We start from the raw sequence: 17,624 nt of genomic DNA on the forward strand, positions 1-17,624 counted from the left end.
GTAAACTGCTTATAGACGTTGTTATAAAAAAGCTATGATGTGAAAGGAAGAGACAAGTGAGGACTCCAACCTCTGAAGCTGCTTGGGTCTATGATTTCCCCAACTGGCTTTCCTGAAAAATGCCTCAATATTCGTTTTCCTTTCAGTGACTGCTCTGTTTCCCACAAAGGTGGGGTACAGTGTGTGATCATGACCCACAGGAGCAGGTATGGACTGCTTTTCTGAAAAAATGCCAGATCCACTTCTCCCCAGCAACGCACTCATGCTACTGAGGAGTGACTTTCAGGCAACAGTCTGCAAACGCTACCCCGGCTCTCGCCTCTGGTAGAAGAGGTGAGAACTGCCTCTGCAACTGACCCTTCCTTGACAGGGAGGACAGGGTTCTGAAGGACACTGCTCTCCATATCACGACTCCGCCATCTCCATAGTCCACCCCCCACCTCACACGGCTGCCCTCCAGGCTCCCAGAGCTTGGCCTGCCAAAAGGTGCTTCAGTGGCCCTCCTCCACCGACAGTGGCACCAGCGTGTCCATTCCCAGTTCCCCTCACATCTGTCTCGGTCTTCTCCACTTCCAAATGTTCAGACTCTCAACTTCTGTTGGATTTTTACAACCATCCCCCATCTGGTCTCCATACTTTCTGTACATCATCTTCATTCTAGTCCCCATTTCTAAAATACAAATCTGAACATGGTTGTTAACAGTTGTTACAGCTCCCAGTTTATAAAGCACTTTCATATACGTGTTCCCACTGAATCTTAAGGCAAGCCTGTAAAAAAAACCTCTGTGCGCAGGAAATACGGACAAAGATAATCACAACAGTACTGTTGTTAACAACAAAAATTCAGAAACAACCCAAATCCTATGACATATTCACACAGTGGAATATTATACAGCAATGAAAATGACTTAACTAAACTGTACATAAATTGGGGTGAATATTCATAACATAATATTGAGTGAAAAAAGCTAAATCCAAGTTGCTACATATAGCATAATAAGCTTCTTGTTAAGTTCATAAACAACTAAAAGTAAACAGTATATTGTTTAGCTTATACACACACATCCATACAAACACAGGTATCCACACACACACACACACACACACACACACACACACTTACGATAAAACTATCGAAACAACTATAAAAAGGCAACAGAATAAAACACGCGAAGAGGTAAGGCAAAAGAGACAGGCATACAGGCTGGGGAAGAAAAGAACAGAGGGAAAGGAAACCGGCAACAGCATTCTAGTTCTCCAGTTGGATGATGTCATCAAGGTTGTTCATTCTATTATTAATTAACTAATGAATTGATTACTAAAAGAGAGCTATGCATAAGCCAAGGACTAGTAGTCCAGTTCAGTTAGCTAAGGTACTTTTAAAGAACAGCAAGAGGGAGGAAGGAAGGAAATCTGTAACGCAGGAAGATGTCTCCAGGTGTTAAAGAGGACTTGAAAATGAAGAATACACGGAGTAGAACCCTGTTGGTGACAACACACCTAACCGCTGTGTGAGCCTGACACTGAACGCTTTTGGTAGATTGTAATCAGTGGCCCATAGCAAGGCGGTGATTCTCCCAAAGAGAAATCAAGCAGCAGAGATAACCTCAACAGTGCTACCTGCTTTCTCCCCGAGCCTGCCAAGACTTGGGAGTTCTGCTTGGGCCTCTCTCCTTGGACCCGAAATCATTCAACCAAGCAAAGTGACACTGGTCGTGTTCATCTCCAGAGGCAACGAAACCTTAAACGTTGCCCATTTCAGTCTTCATATTTTGTTTCAAACAGAATGATGACAAAATACTTTGAACGCCGGGTCTCTGTTCAGGCCAGCCTAAGCCTCCCTTAAGGACCTCAGAGACGCTCACTTTCATTTACTAGGAAACAATAACTCTCTCCAAATTGTGAAGCCAATAGTATAATATTAACTGCAGTCTGGATCTCCCAACACTTCTTCCTCTGTTCAGCTGTCAAGAACACAAGGAGGTTCTCAAGATTCAAGAGCTGATGGGCAGGACATTGCTGATCAACTAAAAGACAGGAAAGGTAAGCGATACTTCAGACCTCCGGGTTTGAGGCTCAAACACATTTGGCTCGAGGAGAAAGTGTCAGGAAGATACGCAGCTCTAACGAACAGCTTCACTCTCTTCACAGGACAGGAAGAAGAACTTACAGATTCCTCTTCCAGACCAGGAAAAGCAAGAGACAAGGAGAAGGATGGTAGGTGACCTGGAAAGACTGAGGACCAAGTAAGTGCCCAATGCTAAGTCCAAAACCAACCAGAGCCAGCGAGTGACACCGAGGTGTCAGCAGCTTTTGTTTCTTTTTACCCTGAAATATGCAGAAGTCTCACCAATGATTCAAATCTAAGAGGTTCTGAGCGGCACTGAGTAAAAACGGAAAGAAACCACTTCTGTGAAAGATTCGCTTATAAAAAGGAGACCCTTCTTGATGACACGCGTTAGCATCACTAAGTTCACCAGTTCAGTAGAAGTCACAGCCCGTCCTCTGCATCAGGAGAGAACTGTGCCCTCTGACTGTTTTCTAGGAGAGCTCCATCCTTGAGTTCAAAGTTCACTTTTAATGGTTTAAGCTCTTCTTTGTTTTAAAGAACTTTTATTTATTCGCAATAGACAGCCTGACAGGTTCTCTCTGATGTGGAATAGTCAGAAGTCCATAGACTTTGGAATCAGACAGACGTGGGTTCAAATCCTGACTTGATACTTTATCTCTCTGAATCTTAGCTTTGCTCTTCTACAAAATGGACTAGTCACAACCATCTCATGAGGCTGGCTGTTCTGAGCAGTAAATGAGATGATACATGGAAAGTCCCCAGCAGAACAGTGTGTGGAACATGGTTAAGTGCTCAGCAAATGTTAATCATATTCCCAGTGAGTTTACCAAGGTGCAGAAGGAGAAACGCACTAAGCAAGTTGCTTCCCAAAATCATGCCCCCAGCCCTGACCGCTATCCCTTGAGCTTCAGTGCCAGAGCCGTAGCTGCCTGTTGACGATCATGCCCTAGACTCTTACACAGCAGGGACCTCAGAACTGGTTAGAATTCATTTTATCCCATTCCTACCAGAAACAGGAAAACAGATTCCAACATGTTACTTAACCTGGCCTCTGTTACCCGCTGGTAATACAGGAACAGGATCTAGGTCATTTACCTCTTCATGCATTTTCCTAGATGCTTTATACTCTGCCACCAGCTCAAACACATGCAAAAGCGAACTGAAACCTGGATCCCCCGGAACTTGTTCATCTCTGCTAACTGATCTTTCTTTTCCTGGTCTGACTCAAGGCCTGTGAACATCCTTGGCCGGGCCTTCTCCCTTATTCTACATCCAACACCGCCACCACCCCTCCCTCGGTCTGCACAAATACACACCCCCGTCTGGTACCAAACCACCATAATTTTGTCTTTTACAAAGCCCGCTGTGCATCCTTTCCTCTCAGTTTCAGCTCCACGATCGAAGGCTGGAAGCTCACCCCTCGCTCTAGCACAAGCTTCCTAACTAGACTCCCCGCCGCGCACCCACTCAATCTGAAACACGCTGCACACCACGCCCGCGTCCACCATCCCACAGCAGTGCTTTGCAGAGACACTTCCAGAAACCTTTCCAATAGCAAGACAGAGCCCCAACTGACTCTTTGGCTCTGACCACATCTAGGGGATAAGATGACAAAGGAGGACCAGAGGAACAACCAAAGAAGTAGGTAGAGGACCCGGGTGGGTACACAGGAAGGTCAAGAGCCTGGGGCAGACACAGATGAAGAGGTAAGAATGACAAGCTTTCCTCTTCAGCCCTGCCCAAAGCCCTCAATCAAGCCACTGTCTCACACCAAAGACCCTGGGGAACCAAGGAGTAAGGAGAACTGATCCCTGGAGGAACACAAGAACACAAGAATCTGTCAAAGAGGGCAAGAGACCAGAGGGTGCACCCAGGCACACAGAAGGCCAAGAGTACACTGAGAGGTTACAAATCACGGGTACCAAGCATGTCCCCAATATTTGTACTGTGTAGTAAGGAAATCCAATACTTGAAATGCCATCCTGGGTGGTTCAAGCAGTCCTTGTGTATCTGGTTCAACTCTTTTTTACCTCTTTATCACTTAAAAAGTGAAGATATTTACTAGGATAAAATAATAAGTTAATTTCTAGTAAAACGTCTCCATTTAACACCTCCTTTAAGAAAACTGTAGTATTTCCACCAGTCTTAAAGGTTATATATAACATGAAATACTCCAATTTTCCAAAGTTTTGATCTGTTAAATCATTCATTTGCACCTTACAAGTTTTACTATAAATTTACTCCTCAAAATAACAGCTTCCGTGTTAAAGTATGCCTGAAGAGCCTCTCGGTCCTAAATTTCTGTGATTCAGAGATGGGTAGAAACATCCAAGACATAAAAGGTGAAAAAAAGTACTGACCAGGATTCCAGTTAAATGCATAACAAAGTCAGAAATATATGAGTAATGATGAAGTCACTTCAGTGGTTATGGCTCCGAAGAAGCAAACCAAAAAAACAAACAAAAAAAAAACCCTCTTGCTAAAACGTCCATCAAAAAAGTATCTTAATTTCAGGAAGTGAAGATTCAGACAAAAGGGGGGAAGGGGAAACAATGCTGAAACGGCAAATCGACAGATTCACAGCAGTGACAGGCACACAGCCCCGTCATTCGATCGGTATCCACCAGGCATGATCATTTCCAGGCGAGCGGGAGCCCGGTCGCCCGTCCCGGCCGCCCCATCCCCGGCCTCTCCCCCCAGACCCCGTCCCCGGTACACCCCGTCCTCCGCCCCGGCCCCGGGTCCCCGTCCCCGGTCCCCAGGCCCCATCCCCGGGCCCAGTCCCCGGTCCTGCCGTCCCCCGGCCCCGTCCCCAAGCCCCGCGCCCCAGCCGCCCCATCCCCAGGCCCTACCCCCGTCCCCGAGACCCCGTCCCCGCCCTACCTGCCGGCCTCCGAGCCACAGACGCTGCTCCGACGCGGGGAAGCCCGTCTCGGCCGCGATGCGCCGCTTCACGTCGCGCACCGTCCAGATCGCGGGCACTGCCATCGTCCTGCAGCCCACGCAGCCGGGAAGCACGGTCACCCGGAGCCACCTGTGTGAAGGCAAAGGCCTCAGCGGGCGCCACGTGGGGCCGTGCCCTGGGCCGACCCGCGCTCACCTGTCGCCCATGACTTGTCCTCACCGCCGGCGCTGCCGCGCCCGCACCATGCTCCCGCCGCAGCCCGCGCCTCCCGGCCCGGCCCGCCGACAGGGAGCCGCTGGAGGAAGCCTCGGCCGAGCAGGGGCCGGCAGAGGCGGCGGCGCGCTCTCGGCCGCAAGGGCCCCGGAGGCGCCGCCCGCGGGCACGCGCCCGCCAGGACCGTTAGCTGAGGCGACGCCTGGCCTGCGCGTAAGGCCCACCCGCAGGCCCCGGGCCCCGCCCATCCGAAGGCCCCGCCCCCATGGACCGTTCCGGAGGAGATGCCCCTCCCGTCAAGCCCTGCGTCTCCCTCACCTTTCCTTGAGGAGACCCTAGACCCACCAGGCCCCGCTCCCCCTCAGGCCCCGCCCCGCCCATCAGGACTCGACACGCCTACAGGCTCCACCCCACCCGGATCTGTAGTTGAGAAGCTGCCTGGCCCCACCCCTCCCTCACGCCCCGCCCCCGCCCGCCATCCCTCCGTCTGCGACAATGCCAGGCAGGGACCGCCAGCAACACTTCGCTGGAAACGCGGGACGCAGGTTTACAGAAGACTTGTGTTTTCCTTGACCGAGTTCAGAAGTGCCAGGACATGCAGAACTAGACCTGCAGGGCCTACGTCTCCTTCAACCGTAGTGATTTGAGTCTCTGGAAGCATCTCCAAATGAGGTTGACGGTGGCCTCTCGGGCACCAGCGGGGAACGAGGCGGCCGCAGAACAGTGTCCCCGCGGATTCGTTTCCTCTTTGTTTTTAAGGTACAAAAGGAGGATCGATGATTCGGTTTCCTGATGGAGTAAGGACTGCCAGCAGGAAAGTGATAGATGAGAATGCACGCGAGCGTATCCTATGACGCGTTAAAACATATGCAACTTATTTTGGCAATATTGTCTTCCGTTGTTGTGGCCCGTTTCCCATCACACCTGCAAGCTCCTTGAAATCAGAAGCACGAGTCTCAGAGTTGATGGAATCGCCCCAGAGTGACTAACGTTGCCTTGTAATTTGAAAGTGTATGTGGCTTGTTGACGCTTCAGAACATGTCAGTCCTTTCTTCCGGCTAAGTCTCTCGTAGGTGTGGAAGAGACACATTGCAAAAAAAAAAAGGCAACGTCTACTCAGGCAACTCAAAGGCTCTGTCGTGAACAGGTAAACTTGCGTGCTTCTTGTTTAAATACCCTTAATAGAATTAAATTTTAATGTTGACCCCAAAAATGGTATTAAATACTGTTTTTCAATTTTACCCAGAAAATATTACTCAGAACTCACTATCAGTAATAAAGATACAAAACACCCTTACAGCTGTTCCATCCCTTCCTTCCAACCGTATTTAAAAGTGAAGTTGCTATAAGCCATGCAGGTTTTTCCCTACTTGGAACAAGTAAGCACGTTCAATCAATTACAGGAGAACGTGCAAATTCAGTATAAAGATCAGGCCAGAAAACCCTAACGGATGAACGTTCACGTTCACTTCTTCAATCAGACGAGGCCATGCAAGCAAGTGCATTAGAATATCAATAACAAGTAGAAAGACTGTGAGCGCTCAGCCCTCTGCTAAAGTGCCAGGACAAATCTTTCACACCTCAATCCTTTGATAACCCTCAGATCTCTGATTTCCTTAAGGAGCCAGGCAAACAGGGTGTAGTGGCAAAGGAACAAAGGTGCACAGTGAAGACTCGAGAGACAAAGAAATGATCTGAAGGGAGAGGATTTCACAAGAAGTGAAGCAGATTTGGCTGGGGAAGGAGGCTGATCACAAAAAGCTTTGAACACCTGGAGTTCAAAGTACACTCAGGATATCCTTTAAAGGGTTGGTCAGCACGGGGAATGCAAATCTGGAACTCAGGCGAGGTGTCAAAGCTAAGGATATAGATTAGGGAATCATTCTTTTAATCACTCTGTTGACGTTTGTTAAACCTCTCCTGTGTTCTAGAGGCACACACTTCTAAACTGCAGGAATACAGCAATGAACAAAACAGAGTCCCTATCTCATGCTTACATTTTGAGGAAGAAGACAATAATAAACAAGTGGACAAATGATACATAAATTCACGCTATGAGGTCAGCCAGTTCTGTTTAAGTGAGGGGAGGGCGTCGGGGCAGTGCAAGATGGGACAGGAAAGGCACTCGGATGGTCGCAGAACTTCTTCCTAGGAAGTGACAGCAGAGGCCTGGGTGAAACACAGGAAGATGAGCTTATCCAAAGAGAACTTACAAAGGGGGCAGAGAACTGGTGCAGCTCACACTCCCCTCCTCTTTCACCTGCACTTGGTGTCGCTGCCTAATTCTTCCCCCTCTTCCAGTTCTCTCTCTGATCCATGCCCAACCCAACACAAACTTAGATTTGGAATTAGTGTCTCTTGTTACTGGTGGCTTCCCGGGGCCTGGAAAAGGTCCTAACACAGAATAGGTGCTCAGTAAATATATACAAAGAAAGGAAGGAAGGACTGAGGAAGGGAGGGAGGAAAAGAGGGAGAGACGGAAAAGAAGGAATGAATAAATATCTGGAAAATACAGAAAAGTGTAAACTCAAACATTATTCATAATTCTAACACCAACCTTAATACAAACAACAATTTTATACATGGCCATAAATTTAAGGGTTTTTAATATGATGGTAATTATACCATGAACACATAGTTTTCAATGTTTTTATCACTGTGTAAATCTCATTTCTATTAACTGCCTAACTTTCCATTGAGAAGAAATATCTTAGGCTACTTAACCCGATGAATAAGTATGGTAGTTTAATTTTTAATAAGTATGGGTATTTTAATTTTTCAAAAGTGCACAGACTTCGTAACTGTTGAATATCTGTTCATGAAACGTCACCATTACGTATGATAAGAAGGAAATCTGCAAAATGTATTCTAAGAAGTGTTAAGCTGAGCCTTATATTCATTCTGTAGGAACCTATTATCAAATGCAGAACAGCAAGAAGCCGAAGCTTTAGTCCTTTCTTTTAGAACGAGTCCAAATCAGTAAGATAGGAGGGGGTCATGGGACCACCCTCTGAGCCTGTTTCAGTTATAGAGGCGGGCAAATGAAGCTGTTTTATTGGACAAGCTGGAGTCAGCAGGACGCAGAGAACAATGTTATTCCTTCTAATGACCCCTGTTTTAACTTGCCCTGGTGCTTTCTCTCTTTCCCTGGATGACGTAATCTGGCATTGCATGGGCCCCAGCTTCCCCATCACTCTTAGATGATGAAAATCTTCCAGTCCCTAATATGGACACGTTTTAGTAACTGAAAATCCTATCCAGGGTAATCATCAAAATGCCAGGCCAATCCAGGGTAAAAACTCTTAAATTTTTATTCTGGTCCATTTGGAATCTCACACTGCAGATTAGAAGCATAGCTCCAGGCTCAGGTTAACTTCCCCTGAAACAATGCTTTGTGATTTCACAAACTGGTATGCGCCTGATAGCATATCTTTGATCAGAGGGAAACAATTAATTAGCCCCTTCTGGAAAATGTTCTCCACTTACACAAAGACAAAAGTATAACAAATCATTATTCCTTTGTTTCATGAGTCAGCACAAGGCTGTTTAGCTTGGAAATAAAAAGATGAGGACATTGCGGGCATGCCATTCAGTGAAGTCCTTAAGAATAAGTCAAACCATAAACGAAAGAGGGAGAGGAAAAAGATCTCTAAGGGAGAGAAAACAGCACCTGCAAATCATGGAGTCAAAAATAGCAATAAAGCTGAGGAACTTCTAATAGTTCCCTACGAAAAGGTCAGAGGGCAAAATTCGTGCTGGGGCATAAAAAATATGACCACGCGGTCATGAAGTCTCTATGCCACATATGGAGTGACTGGAGGGGATGGGGAACCCCTTTCAGATTTTAATCAGGTTAGGCGATCATAGCTACATTTTACAAAGATTCCTCAGGCAGCAGAACTGAGGGTGACTTAAGGAGACAAGACTTAAACTAGGAACAAAACCAAGGGAAAAATTGTATCCGTGAGATTAAGTAAAAAGCTTCAAAAAGGGCGTCAGCAATGCCAAGTAGCTGAAGTGCCCATAGGATCTGACACCAGGGAGGCCATTGTTGACTTAGTTCTTTGCTCCAAAGCCTACAAGAATTTGTAGGATCCAGGGTCAAGCTATTCAGCGTGGCATACAAGGCTCATCACAGCTGAGCACCAATCAACCTTCTCAGAGTCTTCTCAGGCCACCCTGCCAACCATATTATAGCCTGTGTCCGAGACCAGCTGATACTAATATGTAACATTCATGGAATACTCACTACGTGCCAGGCACCTACTAAAAACCTTCTGTGATTCAGCTCATTTGATCTTTCCAACTATGCCGTGAAGTACATAAAAACCTCAACTGTCAGGTAAGGAAAATGAAACTAAATATCTTACTTACAGATCTACAGCTATAAATGGGAAAGCCAGAATTTGAACCCAGGTCGTGCAACTCCAAAGCCCCAGCACTGTTCAGTGTTAAACTACAATATTTATAAAATGCAGTCACTTCACTTTGCCTGGCTCTCCTCGTGGGCTTCACCTGCGTTGTGCCACCTGCCTGCATCCTCTACCCACCCCTCTCCATCTGACAAGTCCCTAAGTCATAGTCCTAGAATCACCACTTCTCAAAGCTTTCCTCAACCCTTCCAGGCTGCTTCCTTCTGTATAATCTGAACATTGTATATTCACATTGGTGCTATAGCGCTGATCACATTTTTATTAATCATATTTCATTTCTATTCATTGCAATGCATTTTTCCTTGAATCTTAAGGGCCAGCGCACAGAATTATTCAACAAATGTTACTCAGACGTTTAGGGTTAAGTGAATGACTGCATATAGGTGGATATTCACTCCACTCCTAAGATCAGTCAATAAGGTTTCATTTTGGTTTTTACTTCTGTTCAAAATGCTTTTGGCTGCAAGTAACTGACTACCTGACTAGCAGTAGCTAAACTGATAAGGGTTTGTTTTTCTCTCACGTGCAGAGGAAGACTGCTCTTCTGCAGTGTCAGGACCAGCACCCCAGTGACGTGGGGACCTTCTCTCCTTCTCATAAAATGGCTAATACAGCTCCAATATGTCCATATTCAGTGTAGGAAGAAGGAAGAGGGAAGACACCCATCCTGTTTTATGGGAAAAGAAGAATTTTCCCAGCAGACTTCTATTTCTCTCTCATTAGCCAGAACTTTATCACATGGCCACCTCATAGCCGCCAGGAAGGAAGGAAAGTGGACACAGTTGTCTCTCGGTATAAGGAGCAGGAGGGAGGGGGGATTGGTTCCACGACCCCCGTGGTTTCCAAAATCCTTAGATGCTCAAGTCCCTTATATAAAACGCCATAATATCTGCATATAACCTACACACATCTGCGTACTTTGAATCACCTACAGGTTACGTATAATACCTACTACAATGTAAATGCTCTGTAAGCAGTTGCCGGCTCCTGGCAAATTCACGTTTTGCTTTTTGGAACTTTCTGGATATGGAGTTTCCACAGGTTTATTTAGCTCTTCAAGCCTCCATAGTAGGTTCCAGCAAGATCGTAGGGATTTGTGAGTGATCACTGGATCAGCCCGCAGCATTGCTCTAATCTACATGGCAAAATTATGTTCAAATAATCCGCAGAAATCTTAGAAAACAGTGCAACTGATAAGATTTTAGAAGATGTCGTGTAGTAACATACCAAGGTACATTTTTCTGAAGGATGGGGGAGGGGTGATATTGCGTGCAAGTAATCTTTCTTGGCCTTGGGATGGGAATTTGGGCAGATCCTATGACTTTTTTGCTCACTCTAATATAATGGCAGCCCTGAGGTCACTTTAAGTTATTTCAATTCTATGATTGGAAGAAGTTCAGCCAAAATCATTACGTAAAAATTCAACCTTCAATCCTCATTCGAAGGTCAGTTTTCTCCTCACTGAAGCCATCACCACCCCACACTAAGGCGGGTGGTCAGAGCCTTCCTAGAGGGAAGGGGTGGGGGTGGGGGCGGTTCTCTTCTCTCCTTGTTCCCCCAAGTAGTCAGCTGCGATTGAGCCCACACAGGCCAAAGCCCGGAGACAGGAAAGGAAAGAGGGTGGTCTGTTCCTACTTGGCTGGGTGGACCTGAGCCCTGTGGGCCTGGCAGGTGATTGCGGTCACCTTTCTCTTCCTTACCCCTGTGTTACTGAGCCTCTGTGTTTGATAAACCTCCCCCCGTTCCTGCTTTCCATCAGATCGCCTGACCTTGAAGGAGCATGGGAAGTCCACCGTCCTGAGTCAGACTTGCTGGTTTCCACTCGTTTTGTCTCCATGCTTTCCTGGGGCATCCAGCACCTGCCCTCTGCCTGCCACAGCCTCCACTGCCGGTGAATATCCTAAAAACACTGAGTTGGACCCTTTAAAAGGTGCATTTTATGGTATGTGAATTATATCTAAAAATAATAACATTGTAGTTGATGCGAAGGCAAAGGCATTCCCTGTACCACAGTGTGTAGAGTCCCTCTGGGCACAAACATTTGTGAATGTGGCTACTTTGACTTTTCTGGTGAGTCCAGTGGTTTGTCTATTTAACCGTCTTCTTAAGATGCTCTGAGTCTTTTTCCAGAATATTCGGAACTGACATCTTTGCCCTCAGATACATACAGGAACAGAATGAAATACAAACGCCTTAGAAGGACATTCAAGTTCTACTTTGTCACGCTCATCTCTCACTGCCCGCCCTCGCCCCAATTTACTCTCCCCCACCCCTCCCACCTACCCTTCTGGGCTCTGCTACAGCCTCCTGAAATTAACTCCCCAGCTCTCTCACGTGGTCTCTGCCTGTATTCCCCTTCCTTCCCCGATGTCCACTCCTCCTTCAGATGCACCCCAAGTATCCTTCGCTGGGAAGCCTGGTGCTCACCTTCTAGATGACTTCCCCCATGGAACCCACAACTCCACCATCAAAGCCTTACGCACAGTGATCCTTTGCACAGAGGATCTGGGCTTCAACCAGTGAGGCAGAGCTTATCCGGCAAGCCACGTTCAATACAACAAGCCAGACAAGTGACAGAACTTCCCTTCTCTTTGTGCCAATGGAGACACGGTGCCTTAACTTTTTTTTTTTTGAAATAACTTTGATTTTATTTGTAATTGTATATATTTGCTTATAACTTTGACAAAGAACATCAAAGAATTTGGCACTGAAATCTCATATTGCCGTGATTAAAAGGAACCTGAGAGCTTGGATAAGGGCAGGGTTAATAATAATGATTTGACTATGATATCTTATCCCTGAATGCTTTTGACATATTTTATAGTGTTCTTTAAAAGCTCAGTAAATATAGTATGGTATCCTGATTGGTCCTGGAATGGAAAATGATACTAGTGGATAACTAGTGATTACAAATAAAGTCTGGAATTTAGTTAATGATAATGTCCTAATGTTGTATCAGCTAGAACTCTTGTGATTGAAAGTAACTGAGGCTCAGTTCAGTGTACAAGGAAAATGGAACACTCGTGAGTTTATCTCAAATTAGACTTGGTATGGTACAAACATCTTTCTCTCTATTCTGCTACTCTCTCTGTCTTTCTCTCCTCTGGATCCCTCTATGTTGCTCTAAAAGAAAACCTGTGTACTTCACTAAGATGCCATTGTTAGCCCCAACCAGTTATCTACTTAACATTCCAAGTGGAGGAAATGTATGCTTCCCTCTCCAATATCTATGTATGAAAAGTGCTAAAGAGCTAAAATCTGTTTTAGTTATTTATTCACCCTTGAAATGATTACTAAGCCTGTTCATCTTGGCCATCCAAACTCATGTGATCAAATAAGAATCAATCAACTACAGGGAAAAAAACTGTCTTCGGAAAACTGAATCTATGCAGTCATGTCACCAACATGTATGATCTCAAACAGGATAGGGCTTCTTTGCTACATGATCCCATGGCATCCTGCATATTCCTCAGTGAAATTATTCTAAATCATCGCAAGTCCGCCTTCCTCATAAGATCATCTTTGGTGACTTGAGTTATGAAATATTGCCTTACTCATCTTTCTATCTCCATGTTTATCTGATGTTAGTAACTACAAAATATTTGATGAAAGGAGACAGAAAATAAATCAATCTGATGCAGGTAAGAAAAATAACTGGAGTTAGCACAGAATATGTTAATATTCGTTTTTGTTTTTTGGCATTTAAGCAAAATTAATTTTGTTTAATGGAGGCATTAGATTTTAGTCCATGCCTCTGTTTGTTTCTCTGAGGTGTAAGTGACATGTAATATTAGTTTCAGGTGTACAACATAATGATCGGCTCTTTGTATATATTGCAAAATGATCACCGCAATAAGTCTAGTTAACATCTATCACTACACACAGTTACAATTTTTTTCTTGTGATGAGAACTTTTAAGATCTACTCTTAGCAACTTTCAAATATACAATACAGTATTATTAACTGTACTCACCATGCTGTACCTTAAATCCCCATGGCTTATTTATTTTATAAAGATGCTCATTTTTAACATAGCTCCTAGATGCTAGCTTTTCCCATCTTCTTTTTTTTTTTTTTTAAAGTATTATCCATTTAACTTGAAGGTGAGGTTCTAGACTCAGCATTTTCACATAATGAATGAGAATCCACTGGAGCATCTGGTTTCTAGCCAACAGGTGAAAGAAATCCAGCAAGGCTCTTTAAACCCCATTCAGGATGGGAGTCGGGGTGGCCCAGGAAGCCTGAATGATCATCTCAGATTCTCACTTAGTCTTCCCTTCTACACAAGGAAGGAAAATGGAGATAGACGAGACGGTGCCTTAACTTTTATTTTTAGTTCCATTAAACATGCTTTGGAAAATGATGTCATGTTTCTGAATGAACATTCCTCCCTTTCCTCCTTCCAAAGAGGGACTACGAATTCCCTAAACTGCCGTAAAAGTTTTGAGAAAATAGGATTGTATAGACTTTACATGATGCTTTTGAATCTATTGTTAATGTGAATGCGAGGTAGTTGTTTGGTTGCCAAAAATCCTAGATGATTCAAAGATAGCTTTGCCAAAGCGAAATTAACCAGGAAGGGCCTTAAGTGTAGTCATGGTTATACACAGCAATGGGGTAATACGAAAGAACTTTGCATTAGAAAGGAAAACAGTGACTCAGGCCCTCAGAGTTTGTAAAGGTGACACATCTTGAGCCATATTAGCCATTTCAGGGAATAATAAAACCACATATGGTTTCTGAATTCCTCTTCCATTATGACGACCTTGATTAAACATCCTCTTGGAATGCTTTATAGAAAATACGGAGATAGAGTGAGCTGACTATAGCAGTATGTTCATTAAAATAAATGTACTGCATGTTAATAATTAGAGTGTTTTAATGGAGTCTCGGCCCTAGACACAATGGTAGGAAACTTACGACATAAACCTATAAAACACTCCATCATAAAACTGATTAAATTGAACATAAAAAACGGAAATGGTATGAGCAATGAATACCATAATACACTCTAATACACTTCTTCCTTTTTTCTGTTTCTTCCAGCTATCGATATTGTGCTTTTCTTTCAGGAAGTTAATAATTTTCCTTCTGTTTTGTCCTTTATTTACACAAGTTGCTTTTCTTCACTTTCCACCTGTCTCCATCCTCCACCCCTTGTGTGGAGGTGAACTGATGGTCAGACCCAACCCCCCCTGCAGCCCCGCTCTCACACCTTTCCATGGGAGGGATGTCACCGCTCCGAGCTCACTTCCTCACCTGTACGACCCTTCCTCAGGGTTACGGTGAGGTGAAAAGGGCTGTCGCTGACCTGGGAGGGTCGCATTTATTCATACAATAAAAATGCGTGACAGGGATTCCCTGGTGGCGCAGCGGTTGAGAGTCCGCCTGCCGATGCAGGGGACACGGGTTCGTGCCCCGGTCCGGGAGGATCCCACATGCCGCGGAGCGGCTGGGTCCGTGAGCCATGGCCGCTGAGCCTGCGCGTCCGGAGCCTGTGCTCCGCAACGGGAGAGGCCACAGCAGTGAGAGGCCCGCGTACCGCAAAAAAAAAAAAAAAAAAAATGAAAGGGAAAGTGCTAACATAAAGGAAAGTTCCTGAGCGTCACGGTGGTGTCTTCCATTAAAGGTTTTCTTGGATGAGCACGGCCGCCTCAAGTTCCCGTCAGGAAAGAGACTGCCCTCCTGGTTGATTCTGTGTCTGGACTGAGTTCTGGTTCTTCCTTTTCCTCCTTCATCATCTTTACTCCCAAGCGTGCCCAAGGTCAGCTCCCATCTGCTCCATCCCTCACGCCGTCGAGGATCTGCATCCCTGCCAGCCACATCCCCCCTGCTCACGAGGAGTCCCACTTCAAAGTGCCCTGGGATTCCCTTCAGGTGCGTTTCCCTGTGTCTGTGTGTGTTTAGAAATAGAATTTATTTTTCTTTCGTCTCTTTAAACCTTCTTCGGAGAAGACCACGCACACGGGCTAACTCTCAACAAGACGTATCCCTCTCGATGCCACGGCACAGTCTCCTCTGATCCCCACTTGCTTCTTCCAGCAGGAAGGCAGTGCAGCCTATTCCTGTCTCTCAAGAATATTTCTGTTGCTGTGTGGGCACTAGGTTCAGAGTTTGGGAAGATGAGTCACCTAACCGCCTCTAAGATCATATCACAGAGACCACTGACCACTGTTCACTTAAAGCAGTCATTGGGATGGTGAGAAATTCAAAACCACCCATAATAATAATACCTGCCATAATGAAACACTTACTGGGCACCAAACACTTCTAATTTAATCTTCCCTAAAATCCTATGAGGCATTTTTTTTTTTTTTTTTTTTTTTTTTTTTTTGCGGTATGCGGACCTCTCACTGTTGTGGCCTCTCCCGCTGCGGAGCACAGGCTCCGGACGCGCAGGCTCAGCAGCCATGGCTCACGGGCGCAGCCGCTCCGCGGCATGTGGGATCTTCCCGGACCGGGGCACGAACCCGTGTCCCCTGCATCGGCAGGCGGACTCTCAACCACTGCGCCACCAGGGAAGCCCTATGAGGCATTTTTATTTCTATTTTACAGATTGTTTTAAAAAAGAGATTCAGAAAGGTTATAACTTCCCCAGACCACACACAGGGCCCAGATCTAACCCCACTCCGTGCAAACCCATACCCTGTCCATACCCCCATATGGGGTTGTTATTGGTGCTAATAGAGATGTTTATATCCTGGGGAAAACATGACTCCAGGGTCCATGTTCTACTGTTCAAATAAGAGAATGGTTTTCATGTATAAAAATTGCTGTGGCTCCAGAGACAGATTTGGGGTTCACTCTAAGGAAAAATACTCCACCGATTAGAACAATACTCATTTGTATTCGTTTATCACCAACCACATGCTGAATCTTTCACACCCACTGTCATATTTCATTCCCAGGTAAATCTACAAAGAAGACATTATCAACCACATTTATAAACCAGGATTCAGGACCCAGAGATGGTAAGTAATTTGTCTAAGATTTCCTTGCAAATGCCAAGTGTCAAGACTGGAACCCAGGTTTCCATTCAACTTCCTTATTCTATGCTGCTCCCCAGAATTGAAGTAAAGGGGAAACACTTTGCTTGAGATTCTAAAAATCTCACACAGTCAGCATGCTTTAGGGATAAAAGTGCCCTAAAATCTCTCCTAAGAGCTAACTACGATCTTGTGTTTTCAAGCACATGACAATTTTATAGTCTGGCTGGATGTAGGCAGCACAAAAGCCCTCACACACGTGCTGGAAAACACTTTTGAATGAATATGGTAAAGTCAGACAAAGACAAATATCATAGGATACCACTTATATGTGGAATCTAAAAAAATGGTCCAAATGAACTTATTTACAAGACAGACATAGAGTCACAGATGTGGAAAACAAACCTATGGTTACCGGGGGAAAAGCAGGGGGAGAAATAAACTGGGAGATTGGGATTGACATAGACACACTGCTATATATAAAATAGATAACTAATAAGGACATACTGTATAGCACAGGGAACTCGACTCAGTATTCTGTAATGGCCTATATGGGAAAAGAATCTAAAAAAGGGTGGATATATGTATATGCATAACTGATGCACTTTGCTGTACATCTGAAACTAACACAACATTGTAAATCAACTACAGTTCAATAAAAATTAAAGATAAATAAGTAAATACATGTGATAAATATATAAGCATGAATTACAGAATAGAGATATAGACAGATCTATATGTCTATAGAGATATAGACAGCAAACGGTGAGATTTCACAATTCACTAGTTCTGTTCAGTTAATTATAGCCAATTGAGTCACTTGTGTAAAAATACACTCCCCTATGTTTAGTTGTTAAGCAGCGTCTCAGATAGAATCCCTAGACCATAATTTGATTAAACTAACATCCTTTGGATCAGAAGTATTTGAGAAATGAATTTATGAAAAATGGAATCTTTTTTATTTTGTCGTATTTTATTTTTAATATTTCTTGCTTACATTCATTAAAGATTTTTAA

General features: G+C 44.8%; 1 protein-coding gene and 1 long non-coding RNA gene across 3 annotated transcripts in view; one reads left to right on the forward strand and one right to left on the reverse strand.

Moving 5' to 3' along the window:
- The window catches only part of SACS (sacsin molecular chaperone), a 76,460-nt gene that overhangs the window by 33,801 nt on the left and 25,035 nt on the right, over positions 1–17,624 (reverse strand). Inside the window, exons 1-2 of one of the 2 annotated variants that reach the window (XM_030882695.2) lie at positions 5,172–5,297; positions 4,955–5,105 (exon numbers count right to left, since the gene is read on the reverse strand). In XM_030882695.2, the coding sequence (XP_030738555.2) occupies positions 4,955–5,105; positions 5,172–5,182 (162 nt within the window). In that variant the 5' untranslated portion in view covers positions 5,183–5,297. Of the gene's footprint in view, positions 1–4,954; positions 5,106–5,171; positions 5,298–17,624 lie in introns of those variants that run through there. The other variant, XM_030882694.2, reaches the window with a different exon arrangement.
- On the forward strand, positions 5,692–17,072 carry LOC115866799 (uncharacterized). The gene is made up of 4 exons (XR_004044836.2): positions 5,692–6,336; positions 11,382–11,564; positions 15,252–15,499; positions 16,531–17,072. It is a non-coding gene; the product is annotated as an uncharacterized lncRNA (long non-coding RNA).

The sequence above is a fragment of the Globicephala melas genome, chromosome 18, assembly GCF_963455315.2.
Source record: "Globicephala melas chromosome 18, mGloMel1.2, whole genome shotgun sequence".
NCBI classification, from domain to species: Eukaryota; Metazoa; Chordata; class Mammalia; order Artiodactyla; family Delphinidae; genus Globicephala; species Globicephala melas.